The 22,548-nt window shown below is 39.3% G+C and overlaps 1 protein-coding gene across 6 annotated transcripts in view; it reads left to right on the forward strand.

Annotated features, from left to right (window-relative positions):
- Positions 1-22,548, forward strand: part of rpgrip1l (RPGRIP1 like) — a 193,813-nt gene that overhangs the window by 158,237 nt on the left and 13,028 nt on the right. For 4 of the 6 annotated variants that reach the window (XM_048546729.1, XM_048546727.2, XM_048546726.2 and 1 more), the window contains 3 exons: positions 5,360-5,546; positions 14,014-14,098; positions 16,859-16,992. In XM_048546729.1, the coding sequence (XP_048402686.1) occupies positions 5,360-5,546; positions 14,014-14,098; positions 16,859-16,992 (406 nt within the window). Of the gene's footprint in view, positions 1-2,839; positions 3,079-5,359; positions 5,547-14,013; positions 14,099-16,858; positions 16,993-22,548 lie in introns of those variants that run through there. The other 2 variants (XR_007249114.2, XM_048546731.2) reach the window with 2 other exon arrangements.

Here is a 22,548-nt window from a genome sequence, read left to right on the forward strand (position 1 = left end):
GTGTTAATTTCATCTCAAAGTATCTCATATTTAATCCACATTGGTTTCATGAAACGTGGCCAACCTGTGGGTCAGGTGAAATCTGTACTGATTATTTGTGGAGATGGGGAGACTGGTGTTTCAAGTATTATGAGTGGGAATGATGGTGGGGGTAAGGGAACAGTGAATTACTGTGGCCAGAAATAATGCAGTAAAAGATCTGCACAGGAGAACAAGCAAGTAGACACAATGAGAAATGAAAGAACAATTTACAGTGAGTAGTAAAATCCTGTTAGCAAAAAAGAAGGAAAGGCACAAGCATACAAAAGAGAAACCTCATTCTAAAGACTACAGAGTGCTAAAGCTAAAAATGTACAAGAATAAAAACAAGTGGTTTGGTTGCCACCACCCATATAAGAAATATTCCAAGGTGAGATTCTCTAGAAAATGCAGAGAGACCTCAATCATTGGGTACAATAGTGCCGGCAGCTCACAGATACCGAACAGCTTCAAACCTCATTGCAAAGCCCAACAAAAACCAAGTCAATGCACTGCTGTATGCAACTGTTGCCAAACAAACTATAGCAGAGGAAACTTCAACATATGAAAAGATAACTCAAGTTTTCGACTCCTATTTCAGTTTGAAACAAAACATCTTACAAACCAGGTAGAATGACCAGTATATCCTGTCAGTTTTATAAATGGTTTGTAAAGTCTGGTGGATATTACCAATATAGAACTTTAAAGAAGAATTACACATGATACGTTCTGAAACCCTTTCAGAATTTTTAGGCTAAAGAAGACCTTACATAGCAATGCAGTTTACCAGACAGGCTGAACTTCGCAAGCAGAACTTCTCATCTGAGTACAGGGGACTAGCCACTGACTTTGACTTGGTCCACTTTACTAATCTGACGGCAATTGAGAAATCAAAAGATAGCACTCATTAAAGGCAGAGAGTGCAGCTCCCACCATTACTGTACCACCATATTGTGGTGGGAAAATTCCACATTAGAACCAGATTTCCCCAGTCATTAATGCTCAATTGTTTGCTGAAGCAGCATTAGAATGTTTCAACCTACAGCAAGGAAGATTTAAAAATGAACTACTCTGTCCAACTATCTAAGGAGTAGGTACTACAAAGAACGAACAGACATTGTTCGCGGGAAATGTAATAGTCCAACTCAGTATCTCAGGAAAGGCTATCCAATGTAAAAGGGAGATTTCAACCCAGATTAGATTATATTCATGTTTAAAGTTCAAAAATTGTTACTGTACGAGAAAGCTAACAACAGTCTACTGCTGAAACCTAACAGCAACTTTAGGAAGCACTAAAAATTTCTCTTAGGAGAAAGCAAAGACAACCAAACCAAAGAGTTTCTCAAAAAGTAGAAGACTGGTGAAGATTAAGGTGAACATAGAGAAAAGCTTGATCAAAGTTAAACAAGAATTGCAACCATCTTATTAACTAAAGAGACTGCTCAATTAAAATCCAAACTATTAGCAACTATATTATGCAACCCAGCCTTGGAAACTGAAGAGCAATAGACTATAGCTGGTTTTAGAAATCCTGTACAATCCAGCAACATTTTTAATCAACTGACACAGGAGAGCTATATTGGAGCAAAAAGTTTTTTTTTTCAGCTAGATCAAAACTAAAATACTTATTGTGACTTGTTTACTGAGACAAACGTTCACCTGCAATAAGTGAGTGATGCTTAAAAAAGTGACTGTTGACTGAGTGATCAGAAATCTTGCTTTCAGTTCACACCAGACTATCAAGGAGAAGCAAAAGCTTGTGAAGCTTGGAGATCTGCTGTAGAAAGAAGATGAACTTGTGGAAAAAGACTTAGAAACAAATGGAGAAATCACCCAAATGGCCATCCAGTGTACCATCTACAGTACAATGTGGGAATGTTTTATAGATTCTGATCTGGAACTTTACCCCTTCATGTGGAAGAAGACATGCCTTTGTAGCCTTGTAGGCACAGACTCCAAATCTTTGTAGACAAGGACATTTCTGGAAATCCATCAGGAAGTGGCATCTTCCCATGACTTGTGAATAGTTACATGAATAAAACATTAATATTCATTAAAATGCCTTTCTACCGTGGTTCCACTGATGAGGATATTAAGCTACATAGATGGATAAGAGAAACTGAGATTTGGAGAAGACACGGTTGAGAGAAAATTTGATTGAGGCATTCAAAATCATCATGGAAATCAATAGATCCAGATAGAGTGAAACCGTACCTATAAGGATAGAGAACTAGTGCGTGCAGGTATAAGGTAATTGGCAAGATAAACAATGAGGTTACATGAGGAAAACCTTTACTTCACAGCAAGCGATTAAGATGTAAATACACTGCCTGCGCATGTTGTGAAGGCTGGTTCCATTATGGTATTCAAAAGAAAATTAGACCATTCCTTATAAAGGAAAAGATTTGCAAGATTTACTGCAAAGGTGATTAGCTCCTACAGGGAGCCAGCATGAACATAATGAACTGAATGGTATCCTCCAAATGGTGCTTAATAAATAAATTGCAGTAATCAGGAACATCCTCAGTTCTGACCTCATGTTGGAGAGGCGGTTATTGATACAGCTAAAGATGGCTGGGCCAAGGACACTGCCCTGATTAACTTGCAATGATGTCATTGGTCGAGGTAATTGGTCTCCAATAACCACAACTGTTTTTCTGTTTGGTTTGACTTCAACAAGTGGTGAGTTTTTGCCTGATTCCTGTTTACATCTTTCGTAGATCCTTGATGCCACGCTCAGTCAAATGTTGCCTATCTCTCAGGTCTCTCTCTTTGTCACTTTATTCATTCAGCTTTTTTATTTGTGTTTTCATCTGTTTAGACATTCTGGAGCTGAATGACCCTAACGGATTCCCAACTGACTGTGTGCTTAATAAATAAGTTCTGTCTGAAAGTGCAGTCAACGGCACTTTGTCACCTTGCTGATGATTCAAGGTGGACTTCTTTAAAACTTTGAATCAATGTTCCTTGTGAGAAGCTGAGTCTAGCACGTTGTTGTAAACCTGGTGTCATATATAGCTTAAGACCGGGTCAGGTTGTCAGACGTCCTCCCTGAAGAACGTAAGTGAACCAGATGTATGTTTTTGACAATTGCTGATGGATTCAATTTCAGGTTTTTTTAAATGATTTAAATTCTACCTGCCATTTTGGGATTTGATCCTGTGTCTTCAGACCATTATCCTGGGCCTGAGGATTGCAACACCAATGATATTACTACTGCATCGTTTGCCTTTCCGTTGAATGCTGATGGGTGGTAATTGGCTTTTTAAGGACAGGACCCAAGTAATTTTCCAGATTGTTAACTGGGTGCCAGTGTTATAACTCAACTTTAAGAGCTAAGCTGTGGCCACATCTAGTTCGGGAGCATCAGTGTTCATTACTGCAACTGAGAATTTGTAACGGCCAATAGCCTTTGCTTTATCCAGTCTCATTGGTTGCTTATTGATATCAAGTGGAGTGAGCTAAACTGTTGGTTGACAGGCAAGAATGAAGTTGTGAACCGCAAGAGGATGTCAAGATGAATCATCATCCTATCTCTTCTGAATGAGTATGGCTGTGTATGCTTCAGCATTATCTTTACTGCCACCCCAGTGTAAATGCTGTACTTCTCTGTACCTGATCTGTGTGCAGTTCATACTGTATATAGAAAGTATGTAGAGGTTTTACAAGTGGTGCAACGCATTTTCTGGATCAAGGAGATGTTTGCATCTAGAATGACAGGCCGTAGGTACAATGTTAAGCCAAAGATGTAGGATAGAAAGCAAGAGAAACAGTTTTATGCAATGAGTCATGATGCTGTGGAATTCACTTCTAAAGTTGCTCTTTAAGGCAAAAATAACGTCAGCATTCAAATTTAGATTGGACACCTGCATGAAGATTTGGGATTGAACAGATATATAAACAGGGTAGATAAATCCAATTGAAACTATATCTCACAAGTGGGATAAATATCAATCAGGAGATAGTAGGAACTGCAGATGCTGGAGAATCTGAGATAACAAGGTGCAGAGCTGGATGAACACAGCAGGCCAAGCAGCATCAGAGGAGCGGAGAAAGCTCCTGTTTTGGGCCTAGGCCCTTCTTCAGATGCTTTTTTTCTATGCCTGGTTTGAAGACTCATTAGCATTGCCATGGATTTCTGTATTTGTCAGGCACATTACCTTGTTAAGTATCTATAATCAACAAGAATATTCTTAAACAGTAGTCATGGATTTTTATAAATTGAATTATAGCAATATTTTTTATTGTGTTGAATTATCTTCCATTTATTTTTTGATAGATTTTTTAGATGTCAGCCTCAACACAGTTGCAGTTCTCTTGCCTGAGCCTGGCATTTGTGGGTTCAAACTACAAATCAGAAAATGGCGTGCTAACACATGTGCAGTACTCAAAAATTACTCACTGTCAGAGATCCCAGCTTTTGGAGAAGTCATTAAAGCTGAGCCCAATCATTCCTTTCCAGTTTATATATTCATTTTGATGGTACTATTCAAAAAAGCAAGGCAGTTCTCTTGATATACTGACCAGCACTTATCCTTCCTCCAACATTACTAAAACAGATTATTTAGTCTTTATGTCACTGTTGTTTATGGACCTTCCTCTGCATATTTTGGTTTCTTTGTTTTCTTAAGTCATATGAAGCTACAGTTAAAGTACTCACTGTCTTTGGATGGCCTAAATAATGATAGGTTTTTTTTATACTTGTACTTGTTTTTCTTGCCAACAAATCACCATGTCAGACTAACCTAGTGGCTAAATATGTAAAAATATGTTATTAAGATCAAACTTAACACCACTGTCATTCTTTGTAGCTGAGCTCCGGATTATTTGGGTTATTTGCTAAACCTTTCATTGCTTCTATCTCTTTTATTTCTAAATTTGAATATGAAAAGCTTATTCAACTCAAAGGCCATCACCTTAATGACACTTGGCAGTCATTTGATTTATTAGGTTTAAAGAAAAAAAATCCACTAAATATTTCATCATATCATGCTAATCCTAGTAATATTGCCAGATGAAGCCTTGTACCTGTATTAACAGAGACAGAATAGTGCGTAATTTTCTTGTCATCTTTGTAAAATTTCCATGAATCTACTGAATAATAAAACAGACTTCTTGAAATATTCAGATTTAGGTTTGCTGTAAAAGTATCTGAAAATACATAATAAAAGAAGAAGATTCGTGGTTTAATGTACCTTTCAAGAGTCCTAAAGGCGAATAAGTAGAAAATTAACTTTTCACTAGAATGCCTGAAGTCATTTTACAGGATGAGACACCCACTGACTGAAATTTCAATAACTTTGTAACCTACTTCACCTTTTATGTTTTAAAAAACCTACAGCCATCAGAAAAGATCCGGATTGAGATTGTGTCTCTCACACTGAATGAAGATGCACAAATCCTGAAGGATGAAACTACTCAACGATTGTTTGTTGAATATAGGTTCTACAATTTGCCACCTGAGGAAACACCAATGTCCCTTCCAAAGCCATACAATGGACAATGGATCTGTTACAATCACAGCAATGGTAATGATATTAGAAGTTGAAATAGGTTAGATAGGGTATTTGAATGTGTTTCCCTAAGGCTTGCAGATTAACCATTTACAACGGAAGCAAATATTAACTTCAAGTTTCAAACTTTCATTTACCTACCTGTTAGGAATAAAATTGTACAGTTTTAAAATTTACATGATGTTTCATAGAAGTGAAAACTCAAAGCCCTGTAAGTTGAAAAATATCAGCATTGAATTTAAGCATTGGTTAATGATAGATCCTGCAATTTTCTGCTATCATTAATTCTACTAAATTACTCCTTCCCTGCAAGCACCTTTTAATAGTGGTCTGAAAATCTGAAATGAATGTTGGAATATTATATTATTATTTGGAACTGTTCTGCATTCTTTTAACAACATGAACTAGTAAACCAATTTACACTCATCATTAATAGATAACAAAGTGTGGAGCTGGATGAACACAGCAGGTCAAGCAGCATCTCAGGAGCACAAAAGCTGACATTTCGGGCCTAGACCCTTCATCTTCTCTGAAACATCTGAAACGTCAGCTTTTGTGCTCCTGAGATGCTGCTTGGCCTGCTGTGTTCATCCAGCTCCACACTTTGTTATCTTGGATTCTCCAACATCTGCAGTTCCCATTATCACTGATACACTCATCATTAAACACACTTTTGATCATCTTTGTAGCTCGTTCACTATCTCATTGAATAACACTAAATTGCAATAGGAAATTGCCTCAGTAGTTCACATTTTTTAGATTATCATAATAAGGATGGGCCAAAATAGTAATTAATAATTATCCGAAGCACATTGTTATTAAATATGCTAAAATAATTTGTTTTAAATGTGATATCAGATTTGCATTAGTGACTAATTAGACTAATTAATACATGAACTCGAAGATTATAAACTGGTTTTAACTAACTTGGTCATAATGTACATTGAAAGGTCCTTTAACAAGTTTATACGCTAGAGAACTTGCCTACAATTCAAGTTGTTATATATTCTGTTGTGACAAACCTCAGATCTTTTACAGTACAAGGTAACTTCAAGTAACTTTTTATTTTTTGTTTTGGGTTTATTTGATGATGTCTCAGATTTAATCTTGTTAGATTGCCATTGTGCTACACCTTGGATTGGTACGTACAATTCCGACATATACATTGCAGTCCAAAGTTTACTGCAGAATACTCGTTGTTAAGATGGAGATCAGTCAGAATGAGGTTCTGCAGTGCATACTTTTATACATTTGAAACAGAAATAAGTTGCCTGACTAACAGATTTTAAGTGCTCAGCAAATTACTTAAAGATGCTGTCACTCCACCAACATTACATTGCTCAAAATGTGGTGGAAACTCTGCTCATGGCAGAATGGGAGCAGTTCCAAAGATTTTCTCTGGTAATAGCCCAAATGTTATGGTATCCAGATTATCAGAATCTGGACTTGAGTTGGACGATGCAAGTCAGAACCCTCACTGGAGTCCTGAAGCAGACACATGCTAAAATTCCAATAAATTCATTTTCACTGGCAAGGATGCTCTGCAAATGTTTCTAAACTGGGCTTAGTGTCAGATGCTTGGGCCATATGTGCAGAACTTATCCAAATTTTACTCAGGAAGTAAGCTGGTTAATACCTGATGTAGCTCAATGATAAGCACATATAACTGAACTGACAACTGCAATCAGTCTCTCCTGTTCATCAGTCCCTCCACCAATCTATTCAGCATCAAATTATCTAACTACCCCACCTGAAGCCTGACCATCCCCTCCCATCAACTACCACCTCACAATTACCAGATTTGACCATGCACCCAACTACCTCTCCATCTTACTATCCTCCCACTTAACTATGCCCTTCCAACTGCCCCCTGAATCCGCATTCTCACTCAGTAGCTTCCAACCCAGCCAAGTATGCTTTGCACTAACTACCCATCAAAATGGCTATCCTCCACCTAAGAATCCAATCACCTTGCCACCCATTCATTCACTCATCCACTTATCCACAGTCATCCATTCATCCACTCAGCACACCCACCACCACCCCCCGCCACACACACACACACACTCTCACTCACTGTAGTCAGCGACCAACTCACTTAGCTACCCACTCTCAAACTCATCACTAACCCACTCAATAACCAACTAAAAATCTTGAAATGTGAAAATAGTAGCTCTTGTTCCATCTTCTCCTATGATAATCACTCTTCCGTGGGATGCCTGCATTGCAGCCAGAATTAGAAATCCTGGTTGAAAAATCAGAAAAAGATCTGGTCACTGAAATCTTCACAGGCAGTGGGAATGCATGCAGCATATACTGACTCGAAGATTTGGGCATGGTTTCAAAGTCTCAACATTTAAATTACATAACATGAAATGAATTTGGCTTGTTTATACGATGTACACTTTCGTACAGAAGCTTCGCACTGGAGCGAACTTATGTTAGCCGAGGTGCCAAGCTGTGGAGTGAAGGCAGTCTCATTTCATATTTCCAAGAATTCTGCAGAGTCAGATTGCTAATTTTGTTGTATTTGCATCAATTTTGCATAAACATAGAAGTGGTAGCCCAGCAGATTTTAAAGGCCAGCAATACAGACAGGTTAGGAAGATTTTTACACTAGCTGACAAACCATATTTTGTTATATTTGAGTTTGTCATGCACTCAGCTGCATTTAAATATCTTTAGCAAGGGACATTTTCCAGACAAAGCTGTGATTTAAAGAGTATCAATGGCCAAAAAGGTATTATAAAGTTTTGTGTCCTATTGTATGTAGAGTTTTTGAATATAAGATGCATTTTCTCAGTGTTCTGAATTAAATTTGTTGAGCAAATTTAACCATCATCTGTGCTGTTCTGACACAATAATATAAAGGACTAAGATATCAAGAACTGCTGATGGTGCAGTCAAAGATAACAAAGTATGGAGCTGCAGGAACACAGCAAGCCAGGCAGCATCAGAGGAACAGAAATGTTGACGTTTCGGCTCGGGACCCTTCTTCAGAATTTTCAGAACCGGAAATGTCAACTTTCCTGTTCCTCTGATGCTGCCTGGTCTGCTATGTTCCTGCAGCTCAACACTTTGTTATCTCGTAAAAGACTACTGAGATCACAGAGTATGAGTTTTATCATGATGTCAATTAGCCTTAGATTGCCTGATTTGCAGCTATACTGAACTTAAAAGCAACGGTTGAGTTTCTTGTCCAATCTGCCAGGCTACACTTAAAGCATCACTGCGCAAACTATATAGATAGACAGGTGGTGAATGGTGATATGTTACTCAATTTTTCTTGCGAATGCACACTCTCCAATACACTTCTTCAAAGCAGTACACTTGTTACCTTCCTAACTAACTCACTAAAGCAAAACAAGTTCCGATGCCCCGGTTCTCATGCAGACTTAGCCTGAGGGTGAGTTCCTGAAGAACTGAAGTTTTTGACTTGTTCTGAAGTCCTAAATACAGTCCTGAGATCAAAAATTTTGGCTCATTAAAACATGAAATTTTATTTTCTTTTAATACAATTTAAATTTAAGCCTGAGTATATTGCCTTATTCTATCCTTCTAACAACAAATTTCAATATAACAATGAACAATTATTTCCGAAAAAGATTGTCACTAACCCCCAGATCAGCATTACGAATTGGTGCAACGTCATTTTATTTATAGGCCAGTGCTGGTTTAACTGATCATGGTATTCATAATGTACAAACAATAAAGATAAAGGATGAGTGCAAGAGCAGAAGGACCTGGGTGTATATTTGTGTGTGAGTCCTTGAAAATGGCAGGACAGGTTGAGCGAGAAGTTAATAAAACATATGCTCTCCCAGGTATTATTGTGACAGTAGTATGGCTTTAGGGGCTGTATTTTGTCCTTTTTTTTTAAACAAGGAAAGTTGAGACAGAGATACCGAGGTGTCTGCTCCAAAGCCAATAATGTACACTGCTTGTGAGGCATTGTTTTTTTTAAAAAGTTGGAACAAGAGAAGCAGCCTGAATGGATGGGGTTCGGACAGGCTAAGAGAGTGGGCACAGTACTGGTAGATGTAATACAGTTTAATACAATGGAGTAAAGTGCGAGGCCATACACTTTGGTAGGTAGAAAGGAGTCTAGAAAGGAGTCGTAGACTGTTTTCTAAATGGGGAAATGGATTCAGAAATCTGAAGCCCAAAAGGATATAGGAGTCCCAGTTCAGGATTCTTTTAAGGTTATCATGCAGGTTCAGTTGGCAGTTAAGAAGGCAAAGATTAGAATTCAAGAGCAGAGATGTATTGCTGAGGCTATATAAAGTTCTGGTCAGACCACATTTGGAATATTGTAAGCTGTTTTGGACCCCATATCAAAGGAATGATATACTGGCATTGGAGGGGGTCCAGAGGAAGTTTACCAGAATGATCCCAAGGATGAAGATCTTGTTATATGAGGAATAGTTGAAGACTCTTGAGTTTGTACTTGATGAAATTTAGAAAGATGAGACGGGATCTTATTGAAATGTATAGAATACTGAGCTACATGGATAGAATGGATGTGGAGAAAATGTTTCCATTAGTAGGAGAGACTAGGACCTGAGGGCACAGCCTCACAGTAAAGGAATAAATCTTTAGAGCTCAGATGAGGAGGAATTTCTTCTGCTAGAAGATGCTGAATCATTAGAACCCATTGCCACAGAGGCTGTAGAGGCCAAGTCATTGAGTGTATTTAAGGCAGAGTTAGATAGATAGTTTCTTAACTAATGAGGGGATCAAGGGTTACCATGAAAAGTCAGGAGAACGGGGTTGAGAAATATATCAACTATGGGAGATCAGACTCAATGAGCCAAAAGGTCTAATTCGGCTCTTATGTCTCATGGTCTAATTGTTTATGATTTAGAGAAAATTGATGTAACAGTAATTGACTATATTGTAGTTATCTTTTCTTTTGTGAAGTAGGCATACCTGGGTAATTTTCCAGACTGCCAAGTAGGTGTCAGTGTGCTGTACTGGAACAGCTGGGCTAAGAGTACCACTAGCTTTGGGATATAAGTTGTTAGCAGTATTGTTAGAATATAGTCAGCACCCATAGCTTTTATAGTACTGAGTACCTTAAGTTGATGAAGGACAGATTGCTGAGCTGCTGTGACATCTGCATGCCTCTTTGCACACTGTAATCTACAGCCCTGATAGCAGCAGTCTAAACATGCATTTCAGGATTCTGAGTTTCCAGTTCAGAACTCTGATATTGGATTGCTGGTGCTTGTGCTGTACAACAGTACAAATCTGAACACATGCTCTGATGAATGCTACTAGAGCAATATTCCAGGCAGCGTTGCACAGTACATGAACCACCTGTTATGCATACTTCACCCTATGTAGTCTAATAGCCCTTGTCATGGCCCATTTTTCCCCACAAGTATAAATGTGTTGTACAAATATTAATTAAGATCTCTAAGGGCCCTCATATCACCCAAAGCAAATAGTCACCATTTCTTCAGCCCAATTTATCACCCTAGTCTCCTTGTGAATAGTTTTAGGAGACTTCTATAAATTGGTCAAGGAAACAAAGTTTTCTGAGTTTTCAAACCCAGAGGGAGAACCAGTAATATTTGGAACTGAATGGGAGCTCCATTTTGAGGTATATAAGGCAGACCAATTTGCAGATTTTGCTGGTTTTTGGTAATTGGTGGATACCACCACAGAGAAGGAAAATTAGCATGGATGTTATCCCAGTAGACTTAAACATATTCCCATCAAATGGACAACAGGAAGCGGTTATGCATTTTGTATCAGATATGAGTTTTTCATATACACTTCTTAGGTTAGGTTCTCAATTTGCGACGTATGGCGAACTGTAAAACTGGGGAAGGTAAAATAACTTGGTTACGTTCACATGAAAATGCTGCACATAAAAATGTAAAATAAGTGCATGAAATATTTGTGTCAGAATTTTGCTGACCAGGACTTCTACCCTACAATGGCTAACCCCCAGAAGTACTGATACCATTTAGATGTTGTCCAACCTGGTCAATTTAACTGTTACAACTGCAAACTCTACCTTTTTGAGAATACAGTTTCTGATGGAAGATATGATTAAAACCATCGAAGTTGTTCAGTTATCAGTTTTTTTTTCTACAACATGTAGAATAATTTTTGACATAATGAACCTTATCATTTTGGATGGTACTACAGTCTGGCTCAACTACAAAGCCCAGAATAAGTATAATCAAAAATTTTGATTAGATTCTTACCAAAAAGATAAGCCAACTTTGTATTTTTATCCCACAGTCTTTGTTTTGTATTTTATCAAAAAATAATAATTACCACAATGTTTCCTATGGAGAACATTTAGAAAACAAAAAAATCCCCACAAATAATGGCATGTATACCTTTCTTTATGATTCAGCATCTTCACCTACCAAAGACACATTCTAGAACTAAGGTCTTTTATATTATCAACATCCTCTCATGGCATGTATGGAAATGAAGCCCTGCTTCTAATAATTTGTGATTGTCAACATTATTCTAAAATAATGTAACTAAATTGTGATGAGAATAAGCCTTAAAAAAGCAAATTTGCCCAACAGAATTAACTTTGAAAAAAAATCTGTTTTTATTCTGATTGTTTTGCCCTAATACAATATCTGGTCATTAGAAATTAAACAAGAAGCCCAACTGTGAGTTTGTGGCAATACTGGTTAATACAGCGATACTGAATGGTTCCTAGTTCTGACAAAATGCCATGCTGTAGGCTTTAGTTAGTGCATAATGCTACCCCTCTGTCAAAGCAGAGTTGTGGCAGATGTGGAGGATTAAATTACTTGCAATGTCAGAAAGGACAACTACACTGCCATATATTATCATTATCACAACACCATGGGTGAAAGAACATGCAGTAAGTCCCGTTAAATATACATCAATAAATGGTGCCTGCTTTTCCAATTGATGCTGCCAGTGCCGTTAACAGAAAGTGACAGTTATGCGGCACAGTCAAACATTGCCTGTATCACTTTCTGACAGAGTGCATATAAAACTGCCACCAATGTGACGTGTGATCCTAGATTTAATATGACTATACCTTACAGCTTGCTATCTCCTGCTGGGTAGGGAAAGGCAAAGAAATTGAGGTCTGTGTTTATATTCTTCTTCTAAGAACAATACAGTACAGCACAGGAACAGGCCATCAGCCCATCAAGCCTGCACCAATTTCTAATCTGTACTTAGATCTGCTACTTATTGCCCGTATGCAGTTTCTATCTGAAATAACCACACAGGACAGTATCCCAACACCAAATCATACCTTATTTACATCTGCACCTTACACTCGGTATGACTGGTCAGCTTGGAGCCAGTCACTGAAGTTAGGAGACTCTGAATCCCCTGTTTATAGCTGTCAGTCAAGGTTCCCTGATTGGTTCAAGTTAACAACCCCAATCAAAGATCTCATAGTCAGTAAGATCCACCTGATTCTGATCACTGTACTGTCCCTCATTCATGTGTCCATCAAGGTGTGCTTTAAACGTTGCTAACGTGCCTGTTTCCACAACCTCCAATGGTAGTGCGTTCCAGATACCCACTATCCTTTGTGTGAGAAATCTTCCCTTCACTTCTCCCCAAATGTTCCCTCTCTCATCTTGAACCTGCACCCTCTTGTAGCTGAGATAACATGGTATAGAGCTGGATGAACAGAGCAGGAAAGCTGACGTTTCAGGTCTAGACCCTTCTTCAGAAATTGTGGTTGACCTTTCCACCCTGGGAAATAGCCTTCTACTATCCACCCTATCTACGCCACACACAGTTTTGTAGACCTTCATCAGATCATCGCTCAGCCTCCTTCCAGTGAAAATGATCCAAGTTTATCCAACCTCTCCTCATAACTAAAAGCCTCCAGACTGGTAATGTACTGGCAAACCTTCTCTGCACGCTCTCTAAAGCATCTATGTCCTTCTGGTAGTGAGGTGACCAGAACTGCATGTAGTTTTCCAAGTACAGCCTGTCTAAAGTTGTGTACAGCTGTAACATAACTTGCCAACTTTTGTGCTAGATGGCCTAGCCAGTGAAGGCACGTAAATATATGGCCTTTTGACCATCTTATATACATGAGTTGCTACTTTCAGGGATCTGTGGACTTCTACACCAGATCCCTCTCTATGTCAATGCTCCTAAGGGTTGTGTCATTTATTGTATAATTCACACCTGAATTTTATCTTCCAAAATACCATCTGCCATTTCTCTGCCCAAATTTGCAATGTATCTATATCCCACTGTATCCTTTGACAATCCTCCTCACCATCAGCAACTCTGCCAATTTTGGTGTCATCCACAAACTAATAAATCAGAGCACCTATGTTTTCCTCCAGATCATTTATATGTATTACAAGTGACAAAGGTCCCAGCACTGATCCCTGCGCAACACTACTAGTTACCGATCTCCATTCCAAAAAATGCTCTTCCCTCTGTCTTCTTTGGGTTGATGTCAGATTGCATCAAATAACAGCGTGTTTTTTCTTGGCAGTGATCTATGTTGATCAAGAAAATAACCAGCAGAGGAGGCAGTTCCTTTGGTCAGTACTCCAGGGATTGGAGTTAAACCTTGAGAGGTAAATATTGATGATAATTCGTGATGCCAGTTACTTCTAGATGTAGTTATTAGTACTTACGTTGCATTACCTGAAAGTGCTTTATATTATTTAATACTAAATGGTGCACACTATTTATTGTTCTGAACAGCATAACTAAATACAATTCTTTTCAAGGAATTAAAGTAAAAAATAAACTAACATGTAACAAATAGACCACCCCCTTGTTTCTATTTATATTCCATACAATAAATGTTCGCAAAATGTTCACTTTGTAAACAGAACTAATCTTAATGGGGCCAATTTTCTTAACCTCTGGCTCCAGTTCTGACAGATAAACAGTGCTAAAGTGCATTGCATATTTTTGGCTGCATCTTAGGCTAAATTTGTGGTTCTGTCTATTAATATTTCATGATCAACTTTTTGGGTGTAAATTGTTTTTGTACATCCTGGAACTAGGAATAAGAAGCAGATCAATTTCTAGAAGCTAAAGGTGTCAAGGGGAATGACTGACTCCTGCTCCTATTTTCTATGTTTCTAATGTAATGGTTGGAGTCATATCTGGCAGATAGAAAGATGGCTGTCGTTGTTGGAGGTTAGTCATGTCAGCTCCAGGACATGTCTTCAGGAGTTCCTCAGAGTAGTTCCTCGGCCCAACCATCTTCAGCTACTTCATCAATAATCTTCCTTCTAGCATAAGGTCAGAACTGGGGATGTCTGCTGATGATTGTGCAATGTTCAACTCAAATATTGAGGCAGTCCATATTCAGATACAAGAAGACCTGGCCAATATCTAGATTTGGGCTGACAAATGGCACCTAACATTTGAACAAACAGGCTCTGATCATCTCCAGTAAGAGGCAATCTAACTAACAACCCTTGATATTCAGTGATAATGGGAACTGCAGATGCTGGAGAATCCAAGATAATGAAATGTGAGGCTGGATGAACACAGCAGGCCCAGCAGCATCTCAGGAGCACAAAAGCTGACGTTTCGGGCCTAGACCCTTCATCAGAGGGTCTAGGCCCGAAACGTCAGCTTTTGTGCTCCTGAGATGCTGCTGGGCCTGCTGTGTTTATCCAGCCTCACATTTCATTACCCTTGATATTCAATAGTGTTGTCATCACTGAATCCCCCAATATCAATATCCTGAGAGGTACCTTCGACCAGAAACTCAACTGAACACGCCATTTAAACACAGTGGCTACAACAGCAGATCAGAGGCTAGGAATACTGCAATGAGTAACTCACTTACTGACTCCCCAAAGCCTGTCTGTCATCTACAAGGCTCAAGTCAGGAATGTGATAGAATACTCCCCACTTGCCTGGATGGGTGCAGCTCCAACAACACTCAAGAAGCTTGACACCATCCAGAACATAGCAGTCTGCCTGATTAGCACCACATCACAAACATCCACTCCCCTCCACCACCAACACTCAATCATAACAGACTATCTATGACATGCATTGCAGAAATTCACAAAAGATCCTTGGATAGCACTTCAAAAGCCAAGCAAGTTCCCCTCCAACCCGATGTCCATCCTGACTTAGAAATTCACAGCTGTTCCTTCATTGGCTCTGGATGAAAATCTTGGTATTTGCTCCCATCTGGCATTGTAGGTCGACTCACAGCACGTGGATGGCAGCGGTCCAAGAAGGCAGCTCACTGCCACCTTCTCAGGGGCAACTAGGCATACATATTGAATGCTAGCCCAGCCAGCAACGCTCATATCCCATGAGTGAATAAATATGGACAGGAGGTGATGAGCACCTTGGCCAAAGGCTAGGGAGCTGGTGAGCATCCTGTGTGACTTTTTCTCAGAAAGGTATCCTCCTCCCAATCTTATGCAATTCATACACTGAACATGCTAATGATAGACTTTTCCCTAGGATCAAAGACCTCGGGGCTAGAAGTCCAAAGTACCATCAGCTGCTAGCTACTCTGGGAGCAGCAAATCTCTAAATTAGCAGCACCACTAAGGGGGTAATGGTTGCTCTTGTTACAACACCCATTTTAGGCCTCTGATAGATTGAAGAGTACCCTGCACAGAGGTGACTGGTAATGAAAAGAGAATATTAGGGAAGGAATTCCCCATCAAACTGATACTGGGTCCTTTGCTTAAACACCTTGGTTTCTGCAAGCAAATAAGTCACAGTTTGTTTGCTATGTGCCCATATAGTGAGTTCCCCACCTGCACTGGATAATCACCAACAATAGTGGGACGAGGCCCTTAAATATGCAGTAATTTCCCATTTAAGGGCCTCAATTGACAAACCAGTAAGACCCTCTGTGTGCTTTCCTGTCACAAATGAATGTGGGAATGTTCCCATCTGCCATCGCTCCATCTAATATTCAGCCCCATGCCACCAAACTGTGCATGAGGACGGGCAAATGCTTCCACTCCTTGAGATTACTTTAATTGTATGGTGTGATATATTGACAGTTTGCATAGAGCTTATATGATGTAAGATGTGTGATTTTTGTATAAATATTAATGTGAATTCTAGAGTTTGGATTTTGAACTAGTAGCCAATGGGTTTCGGTCTGTCTGTATGAAGTGGATTAATGATTCATGTGTCAGGATTTATGGAGCCATTATTTCTCTTTAAACCAGTATGAGAAAGACAGTTCCTGTTGCAGCATGGGAACTTTATGTATGGGAGATTTTTATGAGCAGACAAAATAAACATTGATGAGCATTAACTTCACATAAACATTAGGTTTCCACTTCATCCATTGAGATATTTCTTGAAAAATTTACTTCTATTTTCCTCCCTAGTATAAAATTTACTGTAGTCAGTGATCCACCTGAAGATGAGCAAGACTTGGAGTGTGAAGATGTCGGTTTTGCATATGTTAATCTAAGAGAGCTTTTCCAAAAGGAAGAGGACATTATTGACCAAGACATTGACAGTAAGTACACTGAAAATTTGACATCAAGAGCTGAAGCTACAGAGCTTGAGCTGTTGTTGTTTCTTTTTATCTGTTCTGTGTAGATCGTTAAAAATGTTGTTCTTTATACTTCGTTGTAACCGATTTCAAATGTTTTAACTGATCTACCAAAACTATAAATAATTTTAAGTCAAAAATGGCTGGCACCATGATAAATACATTGCTAGTTAATGTTAGTGTTACTACTCGAATGATTTTGAAACAATAATATCAGTACTTTCCACACTGTTTCACGTAGTGCCCAAATTTCTGAGAAATGCACTGAAAAAATAACTGCTAATTTGCCTTTCTGTATTATGCATTATTTCATCGCAAGAGTGCCCTTATTCTATATTGAATCCCTACAGTGTGGAAACAGACCCTTCGGCCCAACAAGTACACAGCGACTGTCAAAGTATACTCACAGACCCATCCCCCTATAACTCACCTAGTCTACACATCCCTGAACACTATGGGCAATTTAGCATGGCCAATCCACCTAGCCTGCACATCTTTGGACTGTGGGAGGAAACCACAGCACCCAGAGAAAACCCGCGCAGACACAGGGAGAACGTGCAAACTCCACACAGACAGTCGCCCGGGGTTGGAATTGAACCTGGGTCCCTGGCAATAGACCTCCTCTTTCCATAAGAATCTGTTCCAAAGAAAACAGTAACCGTATAGTATAATTTCTCCTTAAAATCTTAAACTATGTCAACATTAACAGGCCATGAAAAGTGTTTAAATAGTTTTAAAAGAATTAAGTTTAATTTCATCGACTAAACTACTTTTGTTTTTGTGATACCGTCAGAACTTCCTCAATATATTACAACCTTGCAAATAACCCTGTTATTCTATGCATCTCCCGTCTTGTTTTTTAAGATGGCCTGATTTTAGAATATTATCAACTTAACTTGTGGCATCTGAGTGGAAACTTTATTGCTGGTTCATACTAAATTATTAATACTTCAGCCTGTTAAAAGATAGTTACTGATATAATTCAGAATGATTTTGCAACTTGCTTATAAATTAAGAAAAGGGGTGAATCACCCCCTTACAATCATAAACGTTATGACCCGATGTGCATTCCAGATTATGTTTATTTTTGAAATAATTGAGGATAACTTATGGTCTTCTGTTTGACAACTCTGGTAGAAACTTGTACCAGTCAATTCTTCACATACATCTGGCTTGAAAATCTCAGGGAGATTATAATTCTCGAATACATCATGAAAACCTCTAGGAAATGTAACATTGATGTTGAGGTTTGTCATATCTTGGAAAAGCAAATGGCACCTCTCTATGTAAAACAGTTGAAGGAGTTAACTACAGGAGTTAGTGTACTGCCAGCCAATGATCAAAATGCGATATCCCTTATTTTGAGAAACCCAACATGAAAGACACTGCTTTGTTAATGCTAAAATGGATGAATATTCCAATATTCCTACAACATTTGACATGGCGTGACAAATACATTCCTGAAAAACACCCTAAGTGAGAAACTCCATGGATGATTGAAATTAACCTGTGACATTAAAATTAAGGTGGGGCACTTGGATAATCACAGATTTAGCAGTCCAGGCAAATAATCATGTAAAGGTATTGATGTAGTAGCTGAACAGCTACCTTGCCTTGTTGAAGCATGCTCTTGTCACGTACATCTCCTGACTAATATCTTGCTATAATGTATATGAGCTGTTACATTTTTTGGCATTGAACAGAAATAACTTGTAGAGTGAATCTCTGACTGAACAAAAATAACCACATTAATCTCTTTGGCCCTTATGCAGTCAAATAAAAGCCAGCTTCATCCAATTGTGAAGAAAATCCAGTGCCAGGATCTTCCCATGTTTAGACAAAGTCCAAAAGTGGGAGACTTCCCAAGAGAGAAAGCCAAAACATACTTAGATGAGAACAAAGACTGGATCTTATAGCAATCAGGCTGCTAATTTGCTGATGACAGGCTTTCTGCCACAATTAGACCCTAGACCAGGAAGTCTTGGCTGTAAAGAGCTGCAACCCAATCAGAAACCAGCAGCACAAGAACTCAGCAGTACCTTGGCAGAGGTCATAGTGGCTGTTGCAACATTTTCCAGAATCCCAGGACAAAGAATCACCCATATAAAACAAGCACTGTTTGGTGCTCTCACAATGAGACCGGGGACTAAGTGGGTCAGAAGCAAGGCCTGAGCATGGCTGTCAGCAGCCATCTTAGGACCAATCCCTCGACCATGCACAGATGAGTGCAAATTGAGAAACATCCCCTAAACTGTCAGACTGTCAGTTCTGGTTAACCATTTAGATATACTGACTGATTTCTGTTGTGGCCAAAACTAAAGTAATTGCAGCCCAGATGAGATGAGGCCCTTGAGTGGTCACTAACTGACAACTTAAGGGCCTCAATTGACAGTGGGGTGGGAAGGTTGCGCTTGGGCCTTCCAACCTGAGGATCCAGGCTTCCAGCTCTCCTTTGATCTCGCACTTCTTCCTGATGCTGTAGAAAACTTTTGCACCATCATCAGAATGCTCACGGAAAACATCAGAAGCCAGTGACCCAGGTTCAATTCCAGCCTTTCGTGACTGTTTGGCGTTGGTATGTTCTTCCGATGACTATGTGGGTTTCTACTGGGTGCTCCATTTCATGGTGGCATGGTGGCTCAGTAGGAGAGGGATAACTCCAGGACCCCAATGCTTCAGATTTAAATTTCTCATCCTTATGTTCTATAAAAGACCTTTCCCCTCACTACTTATATAACCTAAAATTGTTGTACAACTTGTCAAACTCTCCATTGCTTTTCTCTTCTTTTCTAACTTTCTTATCAAAATTAAGTCCACAAAATATCAAATGACTCAACTGTGTTATAACCTCAATAACAAGGTGTCGAGATGGATGAACACAGCAGACCAAGTAGCATCATAGCAGCAGGAAGGCTGACATTTCAGGCCTAGACCCTTCTTCTGAAATCATTGCCAACTGTTGACTGTAAATTCATCTAAAACTCTGATGCCCATACCTCTTCCACCCACACCAAATTTCACACGTGCATTGTCCCTCTCCCAGGATGATCTTGCTTGCGAGACCTTGCCAGGATGGACAGCTTATTTTCGGATCTCTCCTTAGAAGAGCCTGGTGGAGGAAGCTAGTCTCCGGGATAATCACGGAGCAGGTGAAATCACTGGTCCTATGATGCTGCTTGGCTTGCTGTGTTCCTATAGCTCTACACCTTGTTATCTCGGATTCTCCAGCATCTGCATTTCCTATTATCTCTATGTTATAACCTCGGCAGTTTAGCCACTTTTCTCTCAGATATATTCAATACTTTGCATTATACAACCCTCACTTACTGAAGATCTTCTCTCACCACATGAATATAGTCTGAGATCTCCAACATTTACAGTGCAGCTACGTTTGTGGTCACTCTCACTGTAGTCTGGTGTTATACATTTGTGACACCGTGTTCCAGGCATCCATGTATTAGTCCACATGCATTGTTCAGAGTCGTCGCCTGAACTTTCTGGTTTCCCATACGCTTTCCGAAACATTTATCGGTCACTGCAGCAAATGTTCCTCGGCATTTGCTGCAGTGACTTCACCTGCTCCATGATCATTCCAGAGACTACCTTCCTCCACCAGGCTCTTCTAAGGAGAGATCCGAAAAGAAGCTGTCCATCCTGGCAAGGTCTTGCAAGCCCAGATCATACTGGGAGAGGGACAATGGATGAGTGAAATTTGGTGTGGATGGAGGTATGGACATCAGAGTTTTAGATGAATTTATAGTTAACAATTGGCGATGATTGGACAGTTGGCCAAGAGATCATTGGAGGCATTAAAGATATGCACAAGTATTTAAGCAGCAGATTGGCTGAGACACAGCTGGAGGCTGATGATATTGATGACGTGGAAATGGATGGTCTTTGAGACAGAGTATATGAGGGTAACTCTGAGTTAGATTAGACATTGAGCTTATGAAGAAGTTGAGAACAGTGATTTAGCCTGTGACAGTTATCATATAGTATGGAATTGGTGGCCTGTGTACTAAGTTTGTTGTGTGAGACAAAGGCAATTGTTCCATTTAGTCCAAGATTGTTTGCAACTTTATAATGACAACAAGAACAATGACATATACTTTTATAGCAAGCAACATTGTTGAATATCTTAGAGTGCTTCAGAAGAGCCTTATTTGACACCAAAGCACATAAGAAGATATTAGAGCAGATAGTCAAAAAGAGAAGCTTTAAGGGGTGTCTTAAAAGAGAAAAGGAAGGGACTCAGAGTTCCAGTTAGGAAATTCCAGAACTTAGGACCTTTATTCACATGGTAAGTGGTGTTCCCTCAGCCCGGCATGGTCTCAGCATGAACATCCAGCCTTGAGATGATTCTGGAGCGGTCTCCTGGCCTCAAGAATCTCAGTGAAGCCCAGCGCAGTCTAGAGTCGAGGCCCGGTGTAGATTGGCAGCTGGGTGCCAGTATGGACTGAGTTGGAAGGATTATTGCTCTGAACTTCTTACTTGTCTATTACCTAATTTATCCCAACCATCTGCAATGCTGGGCTTTTTACTTCTTTATTTTGTTTTTCTAAGAACTTGTACTTAAGTATCTGTACCCAGGTACCTTTGTACCAAAGATGGTGCCAAAAGTGGCAACTTGTAAACTGTTTACTGTATTCTTTTGAGTACATGTAATAATAGGCTGATTCAGTTCAATAATTCAAGACCAGCGGTAAGCATTGCTGTGAGTGCAAGTGAGGTAAATAAGGTACATTAGAGATACATGAGAGGCTTTTTGTCATAAGGGAAGAATAATGCCTTTTTTATCCCCAAATGATGCTACTAAACCGTAAAAGAGCATAGGGAAGGTAATCAAATACTTTTGCTGGAGAAGAATATAGTTCTTCCTCCTAAGAGTGAAATGAAAGCTGAAATGTTAGTAAATGAGATGGGGAGGTGTGGGGAGCGTGCCCTGGTTCTATTGAATGAAGTCCATTTGGAGGGTGACTGGTTGTCTGGACTAACGCTAGTCAGGATAGTTAAGAAATTACCTGTGGATGAAGTTGATTTATTCCTTAAGGATGATTTAGCAAGAGTGAAAGTTACAGCTTCGCCTATAACCACAAAGTCCATTTGAGACTAAAGAAATGGAACACCTGCAAGAATAGTTTGAGAGTATTTTTCCAACATGTGTAATAACCAAAGCAATGGCTAAACCAAATCCATCACGAGAGGTCACAGTACTCTGTAAGCAAATGTTCGAGGAACTGAAACCTTCTTCAAGGATGAGAACATCTTCACCAAGTGAAACTCAGAAAATCCAGAATTGAATTAATGCAAACAGCAGAAGAAGTTCTAGAGTGGTATCCTATCCTATAGATGGACATTTAGCAATACAAAGAACTCAAGCATCGATAAACAGACATTTTACCTGTTTATAACTTCATAATGATAGAATACAGCTCTGTAGGAAAATCTCACCTTGCAGACTAATATTTTTAATACCCATACCAGTTCTTGAAGATCCATTATGTCAAATATTAGTAGATT

This window comes from Stegostoma tigrinum, chromosome 16, assembly GCF_030684315.1.
Source record: "Stegostoma tigrinum isolate sSteTig4 chromosome 16, sSteTig4.hap1, whole genome shotgun sequence".
Classification (NCBI taxonomy): domain Eukaryota; kingdom Metazoa; phylum Chordata; class Chondrichthyes; order Orectolobiformes; family Stegostomatidae; genus Stegostoma; species Stegostoma tigrinum.